The 16,930-nt window shown below is 35.3% G+C and overlaps 1 protein-coding gene across 2 annotated transcripts in view; it reads right to left on the bottom strand.

Moving 5' to 3' along the window:
* Gycalpha99B (guanylate cyclase 1 soluble subunit alpha 2) overlaps positions 1 to 16,930 on the bottom strand; it is a 671,156-nt gene that overhangs the window by 525,634 nt on the left and 128,592 nt on the right. For both annotated transcript variants that reach the window (XM_065366355.1, XM_065366356.1), the window contains exon 4: positions 898 to 977. In XM_065366355.1, coding sequence (XP_065222427.1) covers positions 898 to 977 — 80 coding nt within the window. The remainder of the gene's footprint in view (positions 1 to 897; positions 978 to 16,930) is intronic.

The following is a 16,930-nucleotide window of genomic DNA, read 5'->3' on the forward strand; positions in this document are numbered from 1 at the left end:
TTGACTTATTTTTTCAATCTTACCCCTCTGATATTCCCTTCCCTCTTTCAGAAGAATCAAGAACCAGACCACTAATCAAGTTTTCGATCCATTCCAAAATTTATCTACTCTAATTCCCAGATACACGACAAAAAACAAACCATTCATTATCGTACAACCAAACCAACAAAATCGAGTCCGAGAAGCGCGAAATTTTACAACACTACATAAAGTCAGAGAGGAGGAAGGATTCATGAAACCAACATTGTTTAAAACCGAGTATTTCAACGGATAAAACTTTCGTTCTCGGCAACTGTTTAAGTGTGAACTTGTCGAAGAAAAACACGGACGATTTTAAATCGGTGGCGAATTTTCGATTTCACCCGAGCTTTCACTGTATACTCGATTCGTAGTACGTACTACGTATCTTTTAAAACATCGCATCGCGTACAGCTGCCGGATCGGATGGGATCGGCGGATAACGTAAAACAAATGTTACTTTTCGCATTGATTTCACGCGAACTCGGCATCGGCACGCGAAATGCGAAAGCGAAATTCACCCTTTAAAAACGTGAACTCAACTCGAGCACTCGATGCTAATTTTTTAACGCTCTTTCTTTTTTTCTCGCAACACACTTTTCATACTGTTGTATAATGTGGAAACTAACCGTTACAGGTTACTGGTAAAATGTTTGGTTGTTTTTTTTTGTTTTTTTTTTACGTAGGTATCAAACTCGCAATAACCCTTCGCCCTCGGGTTAGATAACTTCATAATAAATTCAACGTGTTCTACACACCTCGAGCCAAATATTGCATTTATAATACAGGTACTAGATACTTTTATAGCTACTTTTTCGCGGGGAAAAAAAAATATATAAATTAGATATATCTACGTAGATATTCGAATATTTAAATTACCTTCTAAATCGCGTATCAACTCGTGTATATCTTCTAAATATCTGTATTTTGAATTCGTTACATCTTCTGGTAATTTCTCCCTGTAACATAATATTTCACATGTAAAAATACCAGCCCTTATCCTAGAGCAATTTTAAATATTTACTCGATAAATACTATACGAGTATTCAATCTACTACGTTTAAAATATACGTATAAACATAAGACGAGCGACTACGCAGTAAATGTCGCATCGATGTCGTCGAAACAAAGCACGATGACTTAAATATACAACATCGCAGCTACGAGTAACTTGGCCCAGCTCACTGTTAGCTGTTCTTTATAATGTGGTTTTCAACTCACCGCCGTCTAATGCACGACGAACTTGACTACATTTAGTCGTTTCAAACTGCCCTCAAGAGCTCATAAAATGCAAATTCGATTTCGCCCCCACACAACACAACGCCATGCCATGCCAGTCATACACACAAATACCTACCACCAACTCGAGTTCAAGTACAATCCACCTTGCTGCCCTCCTCATTCTATATTATAATGTCTACGCTATAGCTAATTGTGTGCGTTACCTTGGCTGCGAATAAGCTTTAACCGCAATCCTATTATAATTTTCGTTAACGTCTCCACAGCTACTATAAGATTTATACAAACTACACACCTGCAATTGTGCCAGTTTCTTTTGATTTCATTTCTTAATATTTTTATAATTACCTATGTAAAAGTAGAGGTGCGTCTGTGTACTTCTGAGACATTGGGCAATTGTATTTTAAAAATATGTATCTTTTTTTCTGTATCTCCCAAACTCATTAAAATACAAATTAATTATGGTTATTGGAGGGGGAGGAGAAGGGTAGGTATTACCAATTCAAAAAAGCATCACATAAAAGTCGAGGTACAGGGAAAATTGGCTGTAGAAACATACCTACCAAAGCTAAAGTACCTAAATGCACATATTACAGTATTTTATAATGATTTCACCAATTTTGAAACATTCCACAGATTTTCAAAACCGGTTTTTCTATTCCAATTATTTTCAAAACCAGTTGGAGTTTGGCTGAGGTGTACAGGAAGTCTTAACAGATCTACACGAAACTCGCTGCATTGACCGTTACAAGCTGAGAAACTGGGTTTAAAAATCAGTAGTCATAAAAAACCGGTTTTGAAAATCGATCAAGTGTTTCAAAATTATTGGTTCATCTATTACCTAACCAGTGTGTCCATTCTCAATGTTGAATACAAATGGTTTCACAAAGATCTGTAGAATAGCCAATGAAACTTGTCAAATTCTCTAATGGTATTAGAAAAACCGGTTTCAAGAACCAAGCTACTGTTTCAAAAACCGGTTCATCCATTCGCCAGATTGTTCATTTTCAATGTGAGTACTATAACATTCACATAGATTTGTTGGATGGCTACTGAAATTCGAAGCATTCTCCAATGAAACCAGACAACCCAGTTTCAACAACCAAGCTGCTATTTTGAAAGACTTCATCCCTTAACCATAACCAGTTTATCCAATTATGATTTCTGTTAAGAGGATGGGACAGTTTTTCACAATCTATGGAACACATTCCTCAACGAAACCACACAAATTGGGTCCAAAAGATGAGAATTTAAAACTGGTTCATCCACTAACCATAATATAGTCTATTTGTAATGATGTGAACAACAGATTTCTCCTGATGGTCTAAATGACTATAGTGAAACTTGTCACACTCTAATGAAAGCAGACACAAACTGGTTTCAAAACCAAAAGACTGTACCTACAACAAAGCGGTTTTATGCAGGTATGATGAGAAACCAGACAAACTGGTTTTAAAATTGAAGAGCTGTTTTGAAACTGGTTCATCCAATAAATGATTTATCCATTTTTCAATATGGAGAATTGAACCAATTTTATACAAATCTATCGCACACTCAGTAAAATTTTCCGCATTCTCTGGTACTCCAAGAACTCGACAAACTAGTTTCCAAAACTAGTCAAGTGTTTCAGAACCACTTCATACCATAGACAGGTTTTGAAATTGACGGAATGATTCAAGGTATAAGTTTCCAGATTGCATTTTGTGCTTTTTGAATAATTTTAAAATAAATTGGAGAAATAATTTCAGTTGAGTTCAATTATTGTGAAACATTATGTATGGGTACAACTGGTTTGATGGAGATAAAAATTATTTGATGGGTCTTAAACCGGTTTGAAAACAGAGTTTTTGAATTTTAGCCAAAATTTTGAGAATTCTACGATTGGTCTGTGGAAATATAAAAACAATCTGAATAAATTAGAGGACCAGAAAAATTAGTTTGTTGTTTCAAGAGTGTAAAACTCTACCATAGTGTCATGGGTTCTGGATTTTAGTGATGATTGAAAGCAGATGGGTAATTTTTTATTTTGAAAGAATCCGACATAGGCTGGAGTATTTCTCAATATTTTTTGATGAATTTTGTTCTATCCAATTTCAAATCGCTCATAACTAGTTTTTAAACCAGACTGGTGTGGTTGAAACCAGAAATAACCAATTTTGAACCATTTTAGCTGGATTCAAAGTAACAAACCAGTTTCATATCAACAAAAACTGTATCCATATTTTGAAACGCATAAACTTGGTTCAAAAACCACACTGAAAAGTTTAAAAACAGGATTGGTTGGTTTGAAACCAGAAACTCACGACCAACTTGAAACCGGTTTGACTGGATCCAAAACAACTAGCTGGTTTACTATCTCTAAAAACTGGTTCCACCAATTTTGAAAGCCATGTAACCGATTCAATGACCAAACTGATATGTTTCAAAACCGAATTGGCCAGAAATAACCGATTCTAAACCATTTTGGCTGGAATCAATGAAAACCGGTTTCACCAATTTTGAAATCTATATAATCAGTTCAAAAACCAGAGTGAGGGATTAAAAAATCAGTTCGGTAGGTTTAAAACCAGACACAACCAATTTGAAACTAGTTTGACTTGATCCAAAGCAACACAGTGGAAACTCATATGTATATGTAACTGGCTTGAAACCAGTCCAATATCAGTGAAAACTGGTGCAACCAATTTTGAAACTCATGTAAGTATAGTAACCAGTTCAAAAACTAGACAGCAGGTTTGAAAATTGTTGGTTTGAAAACAGATGACCAACTGAAAACCAGTTTGTCTAGATCCAAATTCAAAGCAACAAACATGTTTGATATCACTGAAAGAGGGTTCCACTAATTTTAAAACCAATTTACCTGTTTCAAGGACCAGAATGGTGTGTTTAATACAAACCCAGACAAGTAAGTTTAAAATCAGATAGACAAATTTTAAAGCCAGAAAAGACCCACTTTGAAGTTTTCAACCAGTTTATTCAGATCCAAAGCAACAAAGAGGGCCGGTATCTAATCGTTGAAAACCAGTTCCAGCAGTTCTGAAACTCATGTAACATGATAAACATCCGGACTAATGGATTTAAAAACCCTAATTGTCAACAATGACTTACTGGGAACCATATTGGCCAGACTCAGAGCAATTAAAGCAGGACTGATGTCACTAGAAACAGGTTTCATTAACTTTTAAACTCATGTAACTAGTTCAAAAACCACACTGGCGGGTTGAAAAGCGTAATAATGAAGGGTTTGAAGCCATAAAATGTGTCATTCCGTAGGTAATGGAACCATTTAGTCCATTCTATTTATTGAGATAATCGTGTTTTTAGTGAAAAAGTCGAGAGAATTGATAATCAAGGTTTCGATGGATTTCGACGTAGAACATATCCGACTATCGCGTGTTAAAGTATCAAGGCCGCAGTTGCTCCCCAAGCGGAGAAAAACGGAACTAAAGTTTTTTAAAGAAGGGCCCATTTGGTCAATTTTGTTTTTTTGCGGTAAATTCATTTCCGAAGACTTCCGAAAAAATACCCTCCGAATTATACTGCACCATAGTCGCCAGTGGCAACATGTATGCCATTCAAAAACATGTTTTAGCTAGCTGCAGCACTAGCCATGTGGCAATGGTAATGGATTGCTGAACAGGAGATATGCGTTCAAATCTCACCTCGGGAAGAAATTTAGAAAAAAAAATTTTTTACAATTTTTATTTTTACAAGTTGAATTTTGACAGAAAATGTAATTTAATACTTTTTTTTGGCTTTAGAACAGAAATAATGAATTTTTATGCAAAATTTTAATTTATTAATCATTGTTTTTCAGGCTTAAAATGCTCATACACATGAAAAGATTGAGTAAAAGAAATCGCTATTGCAGGTGGGTAGTAATATTTGACATCAGAAACAATAATCTTCAATTTTAGGTATAAAGGTTTCGGGATTACATGAAATTTCTGCTTTTTTCAGAAAAAAAACTTTGAAGGCAATTTTCTCAAAAGTTGAGCTTTTCAAATTTTTAATTATGGATTTTCTTTGAAGTTTTTTTTTTGCACTTTTTGGGCTTCTATCCAGCTCATATGATTGCTCCGGAGATCTACTTCACCCCCCCCCCCACCCATAACTCAATATCGACCAAATGGGCCCATTACCTGTGGTATGACACAAATAATAGTCATCGTGTGAAACCAGTTGGATGGATTTAAAGCAATAGTCATAAACAGGTTTGATGTAATTTAAAAAATCACTAGTTTTTATCTGGTTTGAAGCCCTATGCATCTGAGTTAAGAACCCGATATTGATGTATGGTACATTATTATCAGAAATTGAAAAACTTCAGACCAATTTGACTGAGTTCATAGTAACAAACCGGTTCTATGATTTTGCAAACCGGTTTCAACAGTTTTAAAACCCACACAACTAGTTCAAAAACCTGACTCAGAGGTTTTCAACTAGAAATTGTGAGCTTCAAATTAGTTTGGCTGAACTCAGGCAATAAAACTGGGTTGACAACTTTGAAAACTGGTTCCACTATTTTTTCAAACTCACCAAACCGGGTTTAAAACTAGACTGTATGGTTTTGTATCCAGAAATGATAACCTCTAAACCAGTTTATCTGAATTCAAAGCTGCATAACTGGTTTTGAATCCTAAAAGTGAATTTCAAAAACAATAACTACATCAGTCCGATGTTGTACGACTGCGACTCAATGCTTACAAAACTAACCATAACAATCATCCGCACAAACTTTTTCCTCACCCTCTTTCCTCGTCCTTCCACCAAGTCCTGTATTTTCACACACAGCTTAACATGCAAGACACATCGAAAATATTAGTTCCAATTATCAAGCATATAAATCACTTCCAGTTAACGTCACGTCAGCGATTTCAAGAAAGCACCCCGATCTTCATGTTCGTTCTTTGATACGAATGCGACGCTACACAGCATCACGTCGCGTCGTATAGAGGAAAATGATGATAAATTATAAAAATAATGGACTTTCTCAATATTTTCGCCGAAATACGAAACCTTCTCCGTTTCGATTCTTTTCGGGTATTTTTTCGATTCGCTCGTCGTTTTGCACAGTGATGCAAACGTCTTAGGTACCTATACAGGCAGGCACCCACCGCACATCATTGTAAATTACGCTTACCACGTTTTTATCAAGATTAATGACGTAAAATACTATTATTAAAATTAAATTCTAACCTTTTTGACTTTAATTAACCAAAACACGCTGGATAATTCTGCCGCTCGTGACCCGATTCGCCGACAACACTGGTGCTCTACGCTGGCAAATCCGACTCGTTTATTGTTAATTCGTTCGACATCTTTTGAAGATGTACCTCTATCTACTTTTGCAGGCGCGTCGCATTAAAGAGGCGTTGATATTTTGCGGCCACGAGCGTGCGGAGCGGCAGCGAAATGATTTATGTGCTTTGCAAGATTGAAGGATTGAGTAACCTGATGGTTGATGTTGGTTAAACACGAGGGATTCAACATGACAAGCTATCATAACGTGAGGGGTTCTCAAAAATGATTGATTATGTTGCCGCGTATGTACGATGGCGAATATTTAAACGGCTGTGTATACTACGCCGCGTTTACCCAAAAATCTAACATTATTTCATAATTGATCCGCTTTTCCGGGCCCTGTTCCTCTCTTTCTCTCTCGTGATTTCGAACAAAATAAAAAAATAGCCACGTCATTATGGCTCCGCGATGTGATACGATGGTTCGATATGTTCCTCCAATAAGTCATTAATGCGTTACCAAGCTTCTTCTTCTTCTCTATAACGAAGAAGAGGAGTAAGAGTTTTTCCCGCTGCTTCGGCATCAACAAATTCCCCTCTCCGTAGTAAAGTAACGAACCGAACCGAACGAAAGAGCGAATATATTCTTCAAATCACTTACTTTACTATACAGAGAAGCGTGTTCGTACAGTTTAATCCTATACCAAACGATGCTCAATTTTAGAAAGCGTATGTTTAATTAAATCTTAAGCTTTTCTGTTTACATTTTCGATAAAAGCTAACACTTCCGTTGCGACCTTGAAAAACACGTTTCATCGAGTCGAGCAGAGCTGCCGAACAGCGCATTAAAAACCTTAGGTAGGTAAAGGTACACTACTAACGTACGTAGTAGCCTACAATAGTCCAAAAAGTACTCTAAAAAATTGCGTAATTAGCGATGAACTACTCGTTTCTTTATTCAATTTGTAGGTAAGTATCTTTTCCCAACCTACGCTAAATTACATTCAATTCTTCGAGTATAGTGATTTCTTTTCTCATCCCTTTTTCTTTGGTCTTATCGAGTTTCATGCACCTAACGAACAATTAGGTACGTTGCTACCTACACATATTGGGGTCCTTTTTCTTTTGCAAGTAATTACTTAGTACTTACTGTACTGTTATCGAGTAAGCAGCTTTTTAAGCTTTTGTATCACACGAGATGGAGATTTTTACTTGTAACCAACTGAAAAAAAAACTGGTAATTTCTGGTAAAATACTGGCACTTTTTGGTAAATTACTTGTTATTTTTTTTGTTAAATACTGGTATTTTTTTTTGGTAAATTACTGGTAATTATTTGGTTAATTATCGGTTATTTTTTGGTAAATTACTGGTATTTTTCTGGTGAATTACAGGTGATTTTTTGATAAATTACCGGTAACTTTTTGATAAATTACCGGTAACTTTTTGATAAATTACCGGTAACGTTGTGGTAACTATTCCCTGAATTTTTGGTGAATAGTCAGTAGTTTTTTGGTAAATTACTGGTTACTGGTAATTTCAAGTCAATTACTGGTAATTTCAATTAAATTAATTTCAAATAAATTTTACTGGTAATTTCAAGTAAATTACTGGTAATTTCAATTAAATTAATCTCAAGTAAATTACTGTTAATTTCAAGTAAATTACCGGTACTTTCAGGTGAATTACCGAATTTTAATTACTGTTAATTTTAAGTAAATTACTGGTAATTTCAGGTAAACTACGGGTAATTTTAGGTAAATTACGGGTAATTTTAGGTAAATTACGGGTAATTTCAGGTAAATTACTGGTAATTTCAGGTAAATTACTGGTAATTTCAGGTAAATTACTGGTAATTTCAGGTAAATTACAGGTAATTTCAGGTAAATTACAGGTAATTTCAGGTAAATTACTGGTAATTTTAGGTAAATTACTGGTAATTTTAGGTAAATTACTGGTAATTTTAGGTAAATTACTGGTAATTTTAGGTAAATTACTGGTAATTTCAGGTAAATTACTGGTAATTTCAGGTAATTTACTGATAATTTTTGGTAAATTACAGGTTATTTTTGCAAATTTCTGGAAATTTTTTGTTAAGTAGATTTTAATAATATGTATTTGGTAAATATTGAACCATTAACTTTTTATTACGAAGAATTTTAAAAAAATCATTTGCAAATAATCAAGTATCAAAGTTCTAATCAATTTTTGGTTGGCAAGGTGTGGTTAATTACTTATGTTTGGTAATTTACCCCATTCTGTTCTCCATTTTTTGGAATTTCATTATTTTTCTCAAATAAGGAATATCGTTTTGCTTTGATAATTGGCGAACGATTTATCAAATTAATTCAGTCAGTGGGGTGCTGAATGGGAGTGGTTGGGGGTGTCTCCCCTTTCCCCTCCACCCCTCAAGACAGAAAAATGCTGGCAAATAGTTTGGAATTTTTCCATGTTTGCGTATTTCTCTTAATTATAGTTGTTCTATAAAATGATAATTTTTTGTCAGAGTTGAATTGAAGCAAGCCCCCCCTCTCCCTCCCAAAAGTCTACGAATCCTTTAAATCACAAAAAATGTCTTCAAAAATCATCAAATTGGTCTAAAAGTTCATCACTAAATTGGTTTTCGCAGTGCGGTCATAACGTCTTATTGAGAAATATTTCAGTTTATTTAAGATTGAATAAAAATGAAAAATTACCAATCTACTAGTTTCAATCAATACCTACTAAAATTCAAAATCCACGACAACATTTGGGAGTCATGCACTCTTGAAACTTCAAACTGATTTTTCTGGTCGTTTGATTTGTTGAGATTGTTTTTATATTTTGACTAACCAACCACAGATGTCTCAAAATGTTGCCTGAAAGTCAAAAACTCAATTTTCAAACCGGTTTGAGACATATAAAATAATTTCCATCTCCATCAAACCAGTTACATATTTGAAATTATGTACTTCACCAACACTGATTTTATAACTACTTATTCTAAAAGCACAAAATTCAATCAGGGAATTCTGTAAATTAGTCCATCAATTTCAAAACCTGCTTGTTGTATGAACTGGTTCCGAAACATTTTACTACTTTTGGAAACCAGTTTGTCTGGTTCTACCAGCGAATGCGGATAATTTTCCTGAGCGTATAATGTGTAGATTTTTATGAAATCAGCTGTTTCGTTCTCCATTTTCATGAGTGGATAAACCAGTTAATGCATGAACCAGTTTTGAAACGGATCTTCGATTTTAAAAACCGGGTTGTCTGGTTCCATTGCAGAATCTTATGGATTTTATTATTAGTAACTATATCCAGCAGATCTGTAATAAAACCAGTTTGTTGTATTCACCTTTAAAAACAAGACATGCTGCTTCAATGGATGAGTCATCTTTCAAAATACATCGGAGAATGTGATGAATTTCATTGATGACCTAACAGATTTGTGTGAGACCAGTTTCATTTCTTCAATAAAAGTGGACGGGAAGAAAATTTTTCATATATATTGAGCCCAATTAGGTTCCAATTTTTGCATTATAAATTTTTTATTTTTTCTCACCAGTGTGGGGGGGGGTGAATACGATTATTTTAAACTCTGCCCCCTCAAAAAATAATATGTTTGATGGGTTTTTCATCAAGAATATAGCATCACAACACCCCTGCAAAACAGCTGTAGGAAATTTCGATGTAAAAAATCGAATTTTTTTCATCATTGACATTTTTAAAAGTTTGAACAAGAGTACTTTCAAAGCACAATTATGAATAATTTGATACACAGAAAAGAAACAATTGAGCCCCAGCGAAGCGTCGAGAGCAAAATCTCCAGAAAAAAAATACACATTTTGAGGATAAATCGGTGACTTTGTTGGCAAATTGACGATTTCTCCGACAAATGCCGAATTCCTCAAATATGGTGATCTAGGGAGACGGGGGTTATACCTCCTATACTTCCTTAAAATCTGCCTCCGGCGTTGAACGACAATCTACACGCACTGAATATGTAAATCACGTGGGTATACTCGTATTATTGAAGTATCTTGTACCAATTCTGTATACACAAGTATATGTATGCGTCTACATATTTGCACCAAGTATTCGTTGTTATAGCACTCGATGATAGAAATTTGTGGGAAGGAAACGCTGACTGATGGAAAAAAATACAACTGTATGTAGCCTATTTATGCGTACGTGGCGCGTGTATTCGCGAATTCGACTCGTATATACCCGCGTGAATTGCCTTGTGAAAAAGAAACTTAGGAGATGAGGCAAGCATTGGCATGACGTGGAAGAGGGAGAGGGGGGGGGTTGCGTAACGCGTATCTTTCTCTATGGTTTTCTCACCCTCTTCTGTACTATGCTGGCGTATAGTCATAGTATACGTACACAATATACAACGTTGAAATAGTGAATTACGGATGTCGACGATGAGAACGAGCCGAGTCGAGCCTCGCATCGAGCACGAGCACAACCCGGAGGCGATATAAAATGATATTCGGGTATTTCAATATCACTGGCATTGGCAAAGTTGCGAATGCGAATACGCGATTGCAATAAATTTGTTTGCTTTTACAAAATAACGTAAATAATTCGACGACTATTAGATTGGCAAGGAGAGACGGTGGCGGAGAGGAGGGGGGGGGGGGTCGGCGGAGCGACAAAAACACACAACGACGAGGGAGCGAGCAACAACGCGAACGTCGTGTCACTGGTGAGATTTCACGCTTTATCGGTCAAACGAGCTCGGCGAAAATTTACGATTCGCGTATTTTGAAATTTGATGCGCGAATTTCAATAGCCGAGAACATAAATCAGCTCGGTTAACGACGTTATCTGTGCGAAATTTACTCGGCATTCGTGCGAGAAATTCGTTTCCATATCGACGAACGACGACGACGACAATGTCACAATTTCCATCCACTGCCTAACTACAAATATTATATAGAACTAGGTAGTGTGCTTTTTACCAACCAATATCAAACTCTCGTAGGTACTATCGAGTTGAAAATGAAGTATACTCGGAATAAAAGCGTACCTGGTTCTTTTTTTAGTATCGTTTTTCAACAATACAACCAATGCAAGATATACTTACTCGAGTAATGGTCCAAGAAGAAACCCAGAAGTTGTGTAGGGTAAGTATTCCTTATGCTATACCTTTTTGCAACTTTTCTCTACCTGTTTATTCAGGTAGAAAAAGCCAAACCACTGTACCGTATCGAGTAATAGCTTCTGAGTTTGTTCATTGTTATCGAAATTATTACATTTACGAAAAGGTAAAAATGAAGTATACCTTACGTATAGAAAATACGTACGTATTTTTATTGACTTGTACGTAGGTACTTGGTATACAGTACTATGTATATGTAGTGTACGTACTTGGTCGTCGTTTACCCGAAATGGATTTCAATATCGGTGTATTTTTTTATTACCTCGGTATAATAGTCTTTATTTTCAATTTTCTCGAATTTACAGACACTTGTAAACAGGCAACCGGCGCCGCCTGAGGCTTATTTAATGACGAATAAACGTGTGTTTTAGCTCAGCCAGCATATATATACGTAGGAGCATATAATACGCGGGAATTTTTTTCCACGTTTTGTTCCAAGAACAGCGATTACGAGGCGATTATTAAATTGTCGAACGTGTGTTGCACACGTGGATCGATTTACGAAGTACGAACATAACGACTGCCTGTACGATGGTTGGAAAATTACACGATGAAAAACAATGTTACGGGTGTTTTTTTAAGTGCCACAGTCTTTTGGAAAGTATGTTTTTTTCCCTTTGTTGTCGTGTAGGTATTATTTTTGCGTGCGAGTATTATTATGGATTGGAATTGAGTGATGGACGAATAGGTCGACTATAGTACAAGGGAATGCTCTATAAGCGTGTAATTATTTTCATTTTGATAATTTAGGTTCAACACTGTTTTCAAGATGGTTGAATTTTTTGTGGATTTGAATCAAAATTGATACAGGTTGGGGAAGCAAGAAGCGCACTGAGACGTTTCTAGCAGAATTAAATGAACAACGCGGCAAGTTTTTTGATATTTTCGTCCTTTTGGGGGGGGGGGGTCCAGGTAGAGAGAGACTTTTTAGACACACCGTGTCGAAAAAATAAAGCAATATTCAAACTAAGCGTGATCAAATTTACAACAATGGATGTAGGTATAGGTACCACTTCAATTTTACTTTTTTTCCTTTAAATTTTGGTCAAAATTGAAAGCTCTTTCATCCTTTAGAAGTATTGAGATCTCCTATAAGCACGATAAAAAGAGAATGAAAAACGCTCTTCTACATATATACATTTAAAAAAAAAATGTTGCGTGATGGTTTTCAATTTTTGTATTTACCCAGGTATCAAGAATAGTTGAGCTTTCATTGTGAAAGCTCAGTTTTGAACTTTTTGAACTTTTTAACCACAATTTTCGAATCTTTCATTTACTCTCTTCGAAGCCCCGGGAACAGATTTACTTCAAGTTGGACCCTTCTTGAGATATGAACGTTCAAAATTTGACAGTTTTCCAAGAAATAGCAACATGCAAAAATTCCCAGGGTCACCTCTCGCTCCCCCCTTCCACTCACTGAAGATTCAGTTCAGAGATTATGGGATTATGGTAGTTACTCATATTTTGCTAGATTATCGACGAAAGTTCGTAGAAGAAATTTCAGTAAAATCATAATACTTGATTTCATTTTAATTCCGATGATCAATGATGGAATTATAGACCATTGTACATAGTACAATATGTATTTGAGATGTTAATAAAATTGCATACCCAGTTTGCCGTAAATACGATGCTCCATTTGGCAACATACATTCAAAGATTGGTAAATTATGAGAAAATCGCAAAAATCATCATTACCTATGTTTATGCTTGAGTCAACTTAACTCAATGTTTGGAATTCAAAATTCAAAAAAAAAAAATCCCACATAGCAGAAAGACATTTTTTTGTTTTTAAAAGTCAGCGTGAAGCAAATTTTTGAAATACCCCCCCCCCCACCTACTTCTATTTTTTGATGAAAGTCCGAAAGAAAGATTCAAAACTTGATACGACCCCTGAAAATTGCGAGAACATGGAGATTTTTTTTCAAAACAAATCCATTAAATACCTTTATCAAATTTCTCTTTTGATGAATGTACCTATAAAAAAAGATCTAAAACTTGATAAAATCTCAAATCGTGAAAAAATGGAGATTTTTTTCTATTGAACACTCTCATTATGGAAATGATCCCCAAACTACTGTGATACCTAATGAAAACACGTCAGGCTACAATTTCTGGCAGTTTTAGTTGATCGCTCATTCCATTTTTTGTCTGTAAAATTGAATTTCTCTGTCTCAAATTTGAAGAAAAAAGGTTATTTTTTGCTCAGAGGTATGATTATTTATGTACCTAAGCAATTGAAATTTGAGTAACAAATTGCACTAAAAGAACTTAGGGTGGGAGAATTGTGATTTGGCCCCCGAGAGCTTTGAGGTCGATATTTGCATCCCCTTTCTTGTGAAATGGAGAAAAAAAATGTTCTCAGCTCCATGTGAACCAATTTTTGTAATTTTTTTAGTATGTTGTAGGTACCTATGTATAAGGGTCGATCATCCCTAAATAAAAAAACCCTCTCCACCTGTAATTCCCCTTTGAAATTGTGTTTTTTATCTTTGTCCATTTCTTTTAGGTAGGTATGATGATAAATGACCATTGAGAAGACAGCTGCAAAACTAGCATTTTTAAACTTGTTTTGATCCCCCCTCGCAAAAATAAATTTCATTTTTTCAGAAAAAAAATTTCGAAAGGCCGTGGCTAAAAATTGGAAAAACTGGAGGAAGGACGAGTAAAATCAGCATTTTTTTTTTTTTATTTGAAAAAATCAATTTTGATAAACGAGGTGTTCTTTTTGCATAATTCGATGCCTCTGAACACGAATATCAAATCAGAATTGAAATTGCACTTCTTCTACCCCCTCTCTGCATCAGAACTCCACCATCAAAGGGTAACCTACTCGAGAGTTTAGAGTGATGAATCGATTCTCGGCCCAGATTTTGAATATACATAATCCAAGGGTATCTTTAGGGGACCAAAAACATTTCTAAGTGCGAAAATCTGTTGTCTTCCCCTCCCCCTCCCTCTAGATTTAAGAAAATGGCGATTTCTACGTCAAAAAATCATATTCTTCAACCACTCGATTCGAAAATTTTGAAATTTTGGTGGTGTGTAGGGAACATGGAGACTAATTGGTGGAAATTTCACCAAAAATTGTGATTCAGACCATATTATTTTCAGTAATTTTTTCTAATTTTTTCTAATTTTTTCGAGTAGTGAACCTATTGCTCAAAAGTTTTAAAAACCAGAAAAAAAAACAGTAAAATTAGAATCTATTGGACAAAATCAATTTTGATGAACAAAGAGTGAATTTGCCCCCGAGAGCTTCACGGTTGATATTTGCACAGAAGGTGAGGTTTCAAGACCCTCCACCCCACCCCGTCACTTCATTTTTGAGATAGGCTCCTTTTTCTAAAATTACCTATTATGAAATTCGTTTTTTCAGCCTCATGTGAGCCCATTTTATCAATTTTTTAGTTTTTATTTTCACCCCCTCTTCCATATTTTCCCCTCAAATCTTGCCGAAGAACCAAAATCGTTATTACGAGTACTTTTCAAAAATAGCAAAAAGCACAAAATTTTGACGTTGAAACTTCTTATATTGAAAATGATTTTTTTGTAACTTATCTCACAAATTGTAAATTTTCTGGAGCTTTCTCCCCCCCTCCCCACTTCGCTCGGGTAAAATCGAAAATGTTCCGTTCTCTTTTCTCTTTTTGAATTTGATTTTCAAAGGCCGAAAGCCTAAAAAAATGAACATTTAAAATTATTCAACATTTTGTTTCTTACTCCTTCTTCCAAAGAACCGCATCTAACTAATTTACATGAAAATCAGAGGAGGGGGAAAGGATCTGGAGTAAAGAGTTGGGGAACTTTCAGTCTTATCCCCCCTCCCGTGATAGGTCATTTCGCCACGCCTCACATAGAGGTCTGAAATTGTAAAATAGCGGCCAAAATTCGAAAAATCCTCAGAAAAGAAGTCTCAAAAGTTGATAATGAACGTGTGGGTTTTTCTACATTATATTCCACTTCTCTTTCTGTGATTTTAAACAGTTTTCCATCATTTTTCTTGCATACAGAAATTAAAGAATTGATGAGGTACCTCAAAATAGTAAAAACAACTGCCAATATTTCAACTTTTTTTAAAAACTTCATGAGTTTATATCAGAATATAGATATTTTCGAGCACAAAAATCGTTGATTCAATTTTTTCAAAAATATTTTAGTTTCTACCCTACACATCACAAAAAAAAACATTTTTTGGGGTATTTTTGAGATGAAAAGTTCTTATTAAAAAAAAAAAAGTTTCCCCTTTTGTTCAATGTTTTGCATCCCCCTCCCTTTGAGGGCTCATTTGGAGGCTAAGGGGAGTACGAATGCTAAAATAAACTTGAGTGACTCAAAAATCCCTTATTTCGATGCCCATGTCAAATTTTTCAAAATCTCATGTACTGAACCCCCCCTCCCCCCTCTAAAGACTCATTTCAAAGTTAAGAGGGAAATAAATTCCGAAACTGAACTGACTTTAGCGGCCCAAAAATTCTACTTTGACACCTAGATTTAATTTTTCGAAATCCCCCCTCCTTGCCTTTGAGGTCTCATGGCTCATTTCAAGGTTGAAGGGAGTCGGAGTATGAATGATAAAATTGACTTCAGCGTCCCGAAAAAACCCCTATTACGTTACCCATAATTGAGCCCCCTTCATCATATTGATTTGCAAATTATCAAACTATTAATGACCAGTTTTCATCCCTTTCAAGAACTTTTTTTTCCATTAAATTTCGCAAAAGAAAATTCTCAACTACACTCAAGCTAAGTAACAATACTTGTTCACCTGAAAATTAAAAAAAAAAAAAAATCAGAAGAACCATGTCAACTTGAGTTTGAAGGTAAGCACACTGATTAGTAAACGGTCAAAAAGTATCCATTTTGAGAAGCATCTACGTGAGAAGTAGGTATTTGAATGGGCTCCTTAAAATTATATTTTCGTAAAAACTGACCGTAATAATCCCTCAATTTAAAAAAAAAAAAATCACTCAAGCACTTTCAAAAATGTCGGAAATCGAGAGTGATCACATTTCAAGTGTCCTTCAAACGGTATTTGAGGCACCCAAAAAATGGCAATACTGAAGCAGGTAAAACCGTTCAAGTATAGTTTTACCCTAAAAAAGTGTAAGATGATTGCAGATTTGGATCTTGGATTTTAAACAGTGTTCCCCTCCCCGGGAGGGATCATTTCGAGGTTAAGAGGAAAATAAATGCCAAAATAGAATTCAGTGACCTGAAAAAATCATATGCCAAAATTTATGAATTTCCCATTAAAATTCGATTTTTGGCCTCTACTTCTTA

This window comes from Planococcus citri, chromosome 5, assembly GCF_950023065.1.
Source record: "Planococcus citri chromosome 5, ihPlaCitr1.1, whole genome shotgun sequence".
In the NCBI taxonomy this organism is placed as follows: domain Eukaryota; kingdom Metazoa; phylum Arthropoda; class Insecta; order Hemiptera; family Pseudococcidae; genus Planococcus; species Planococcus citri.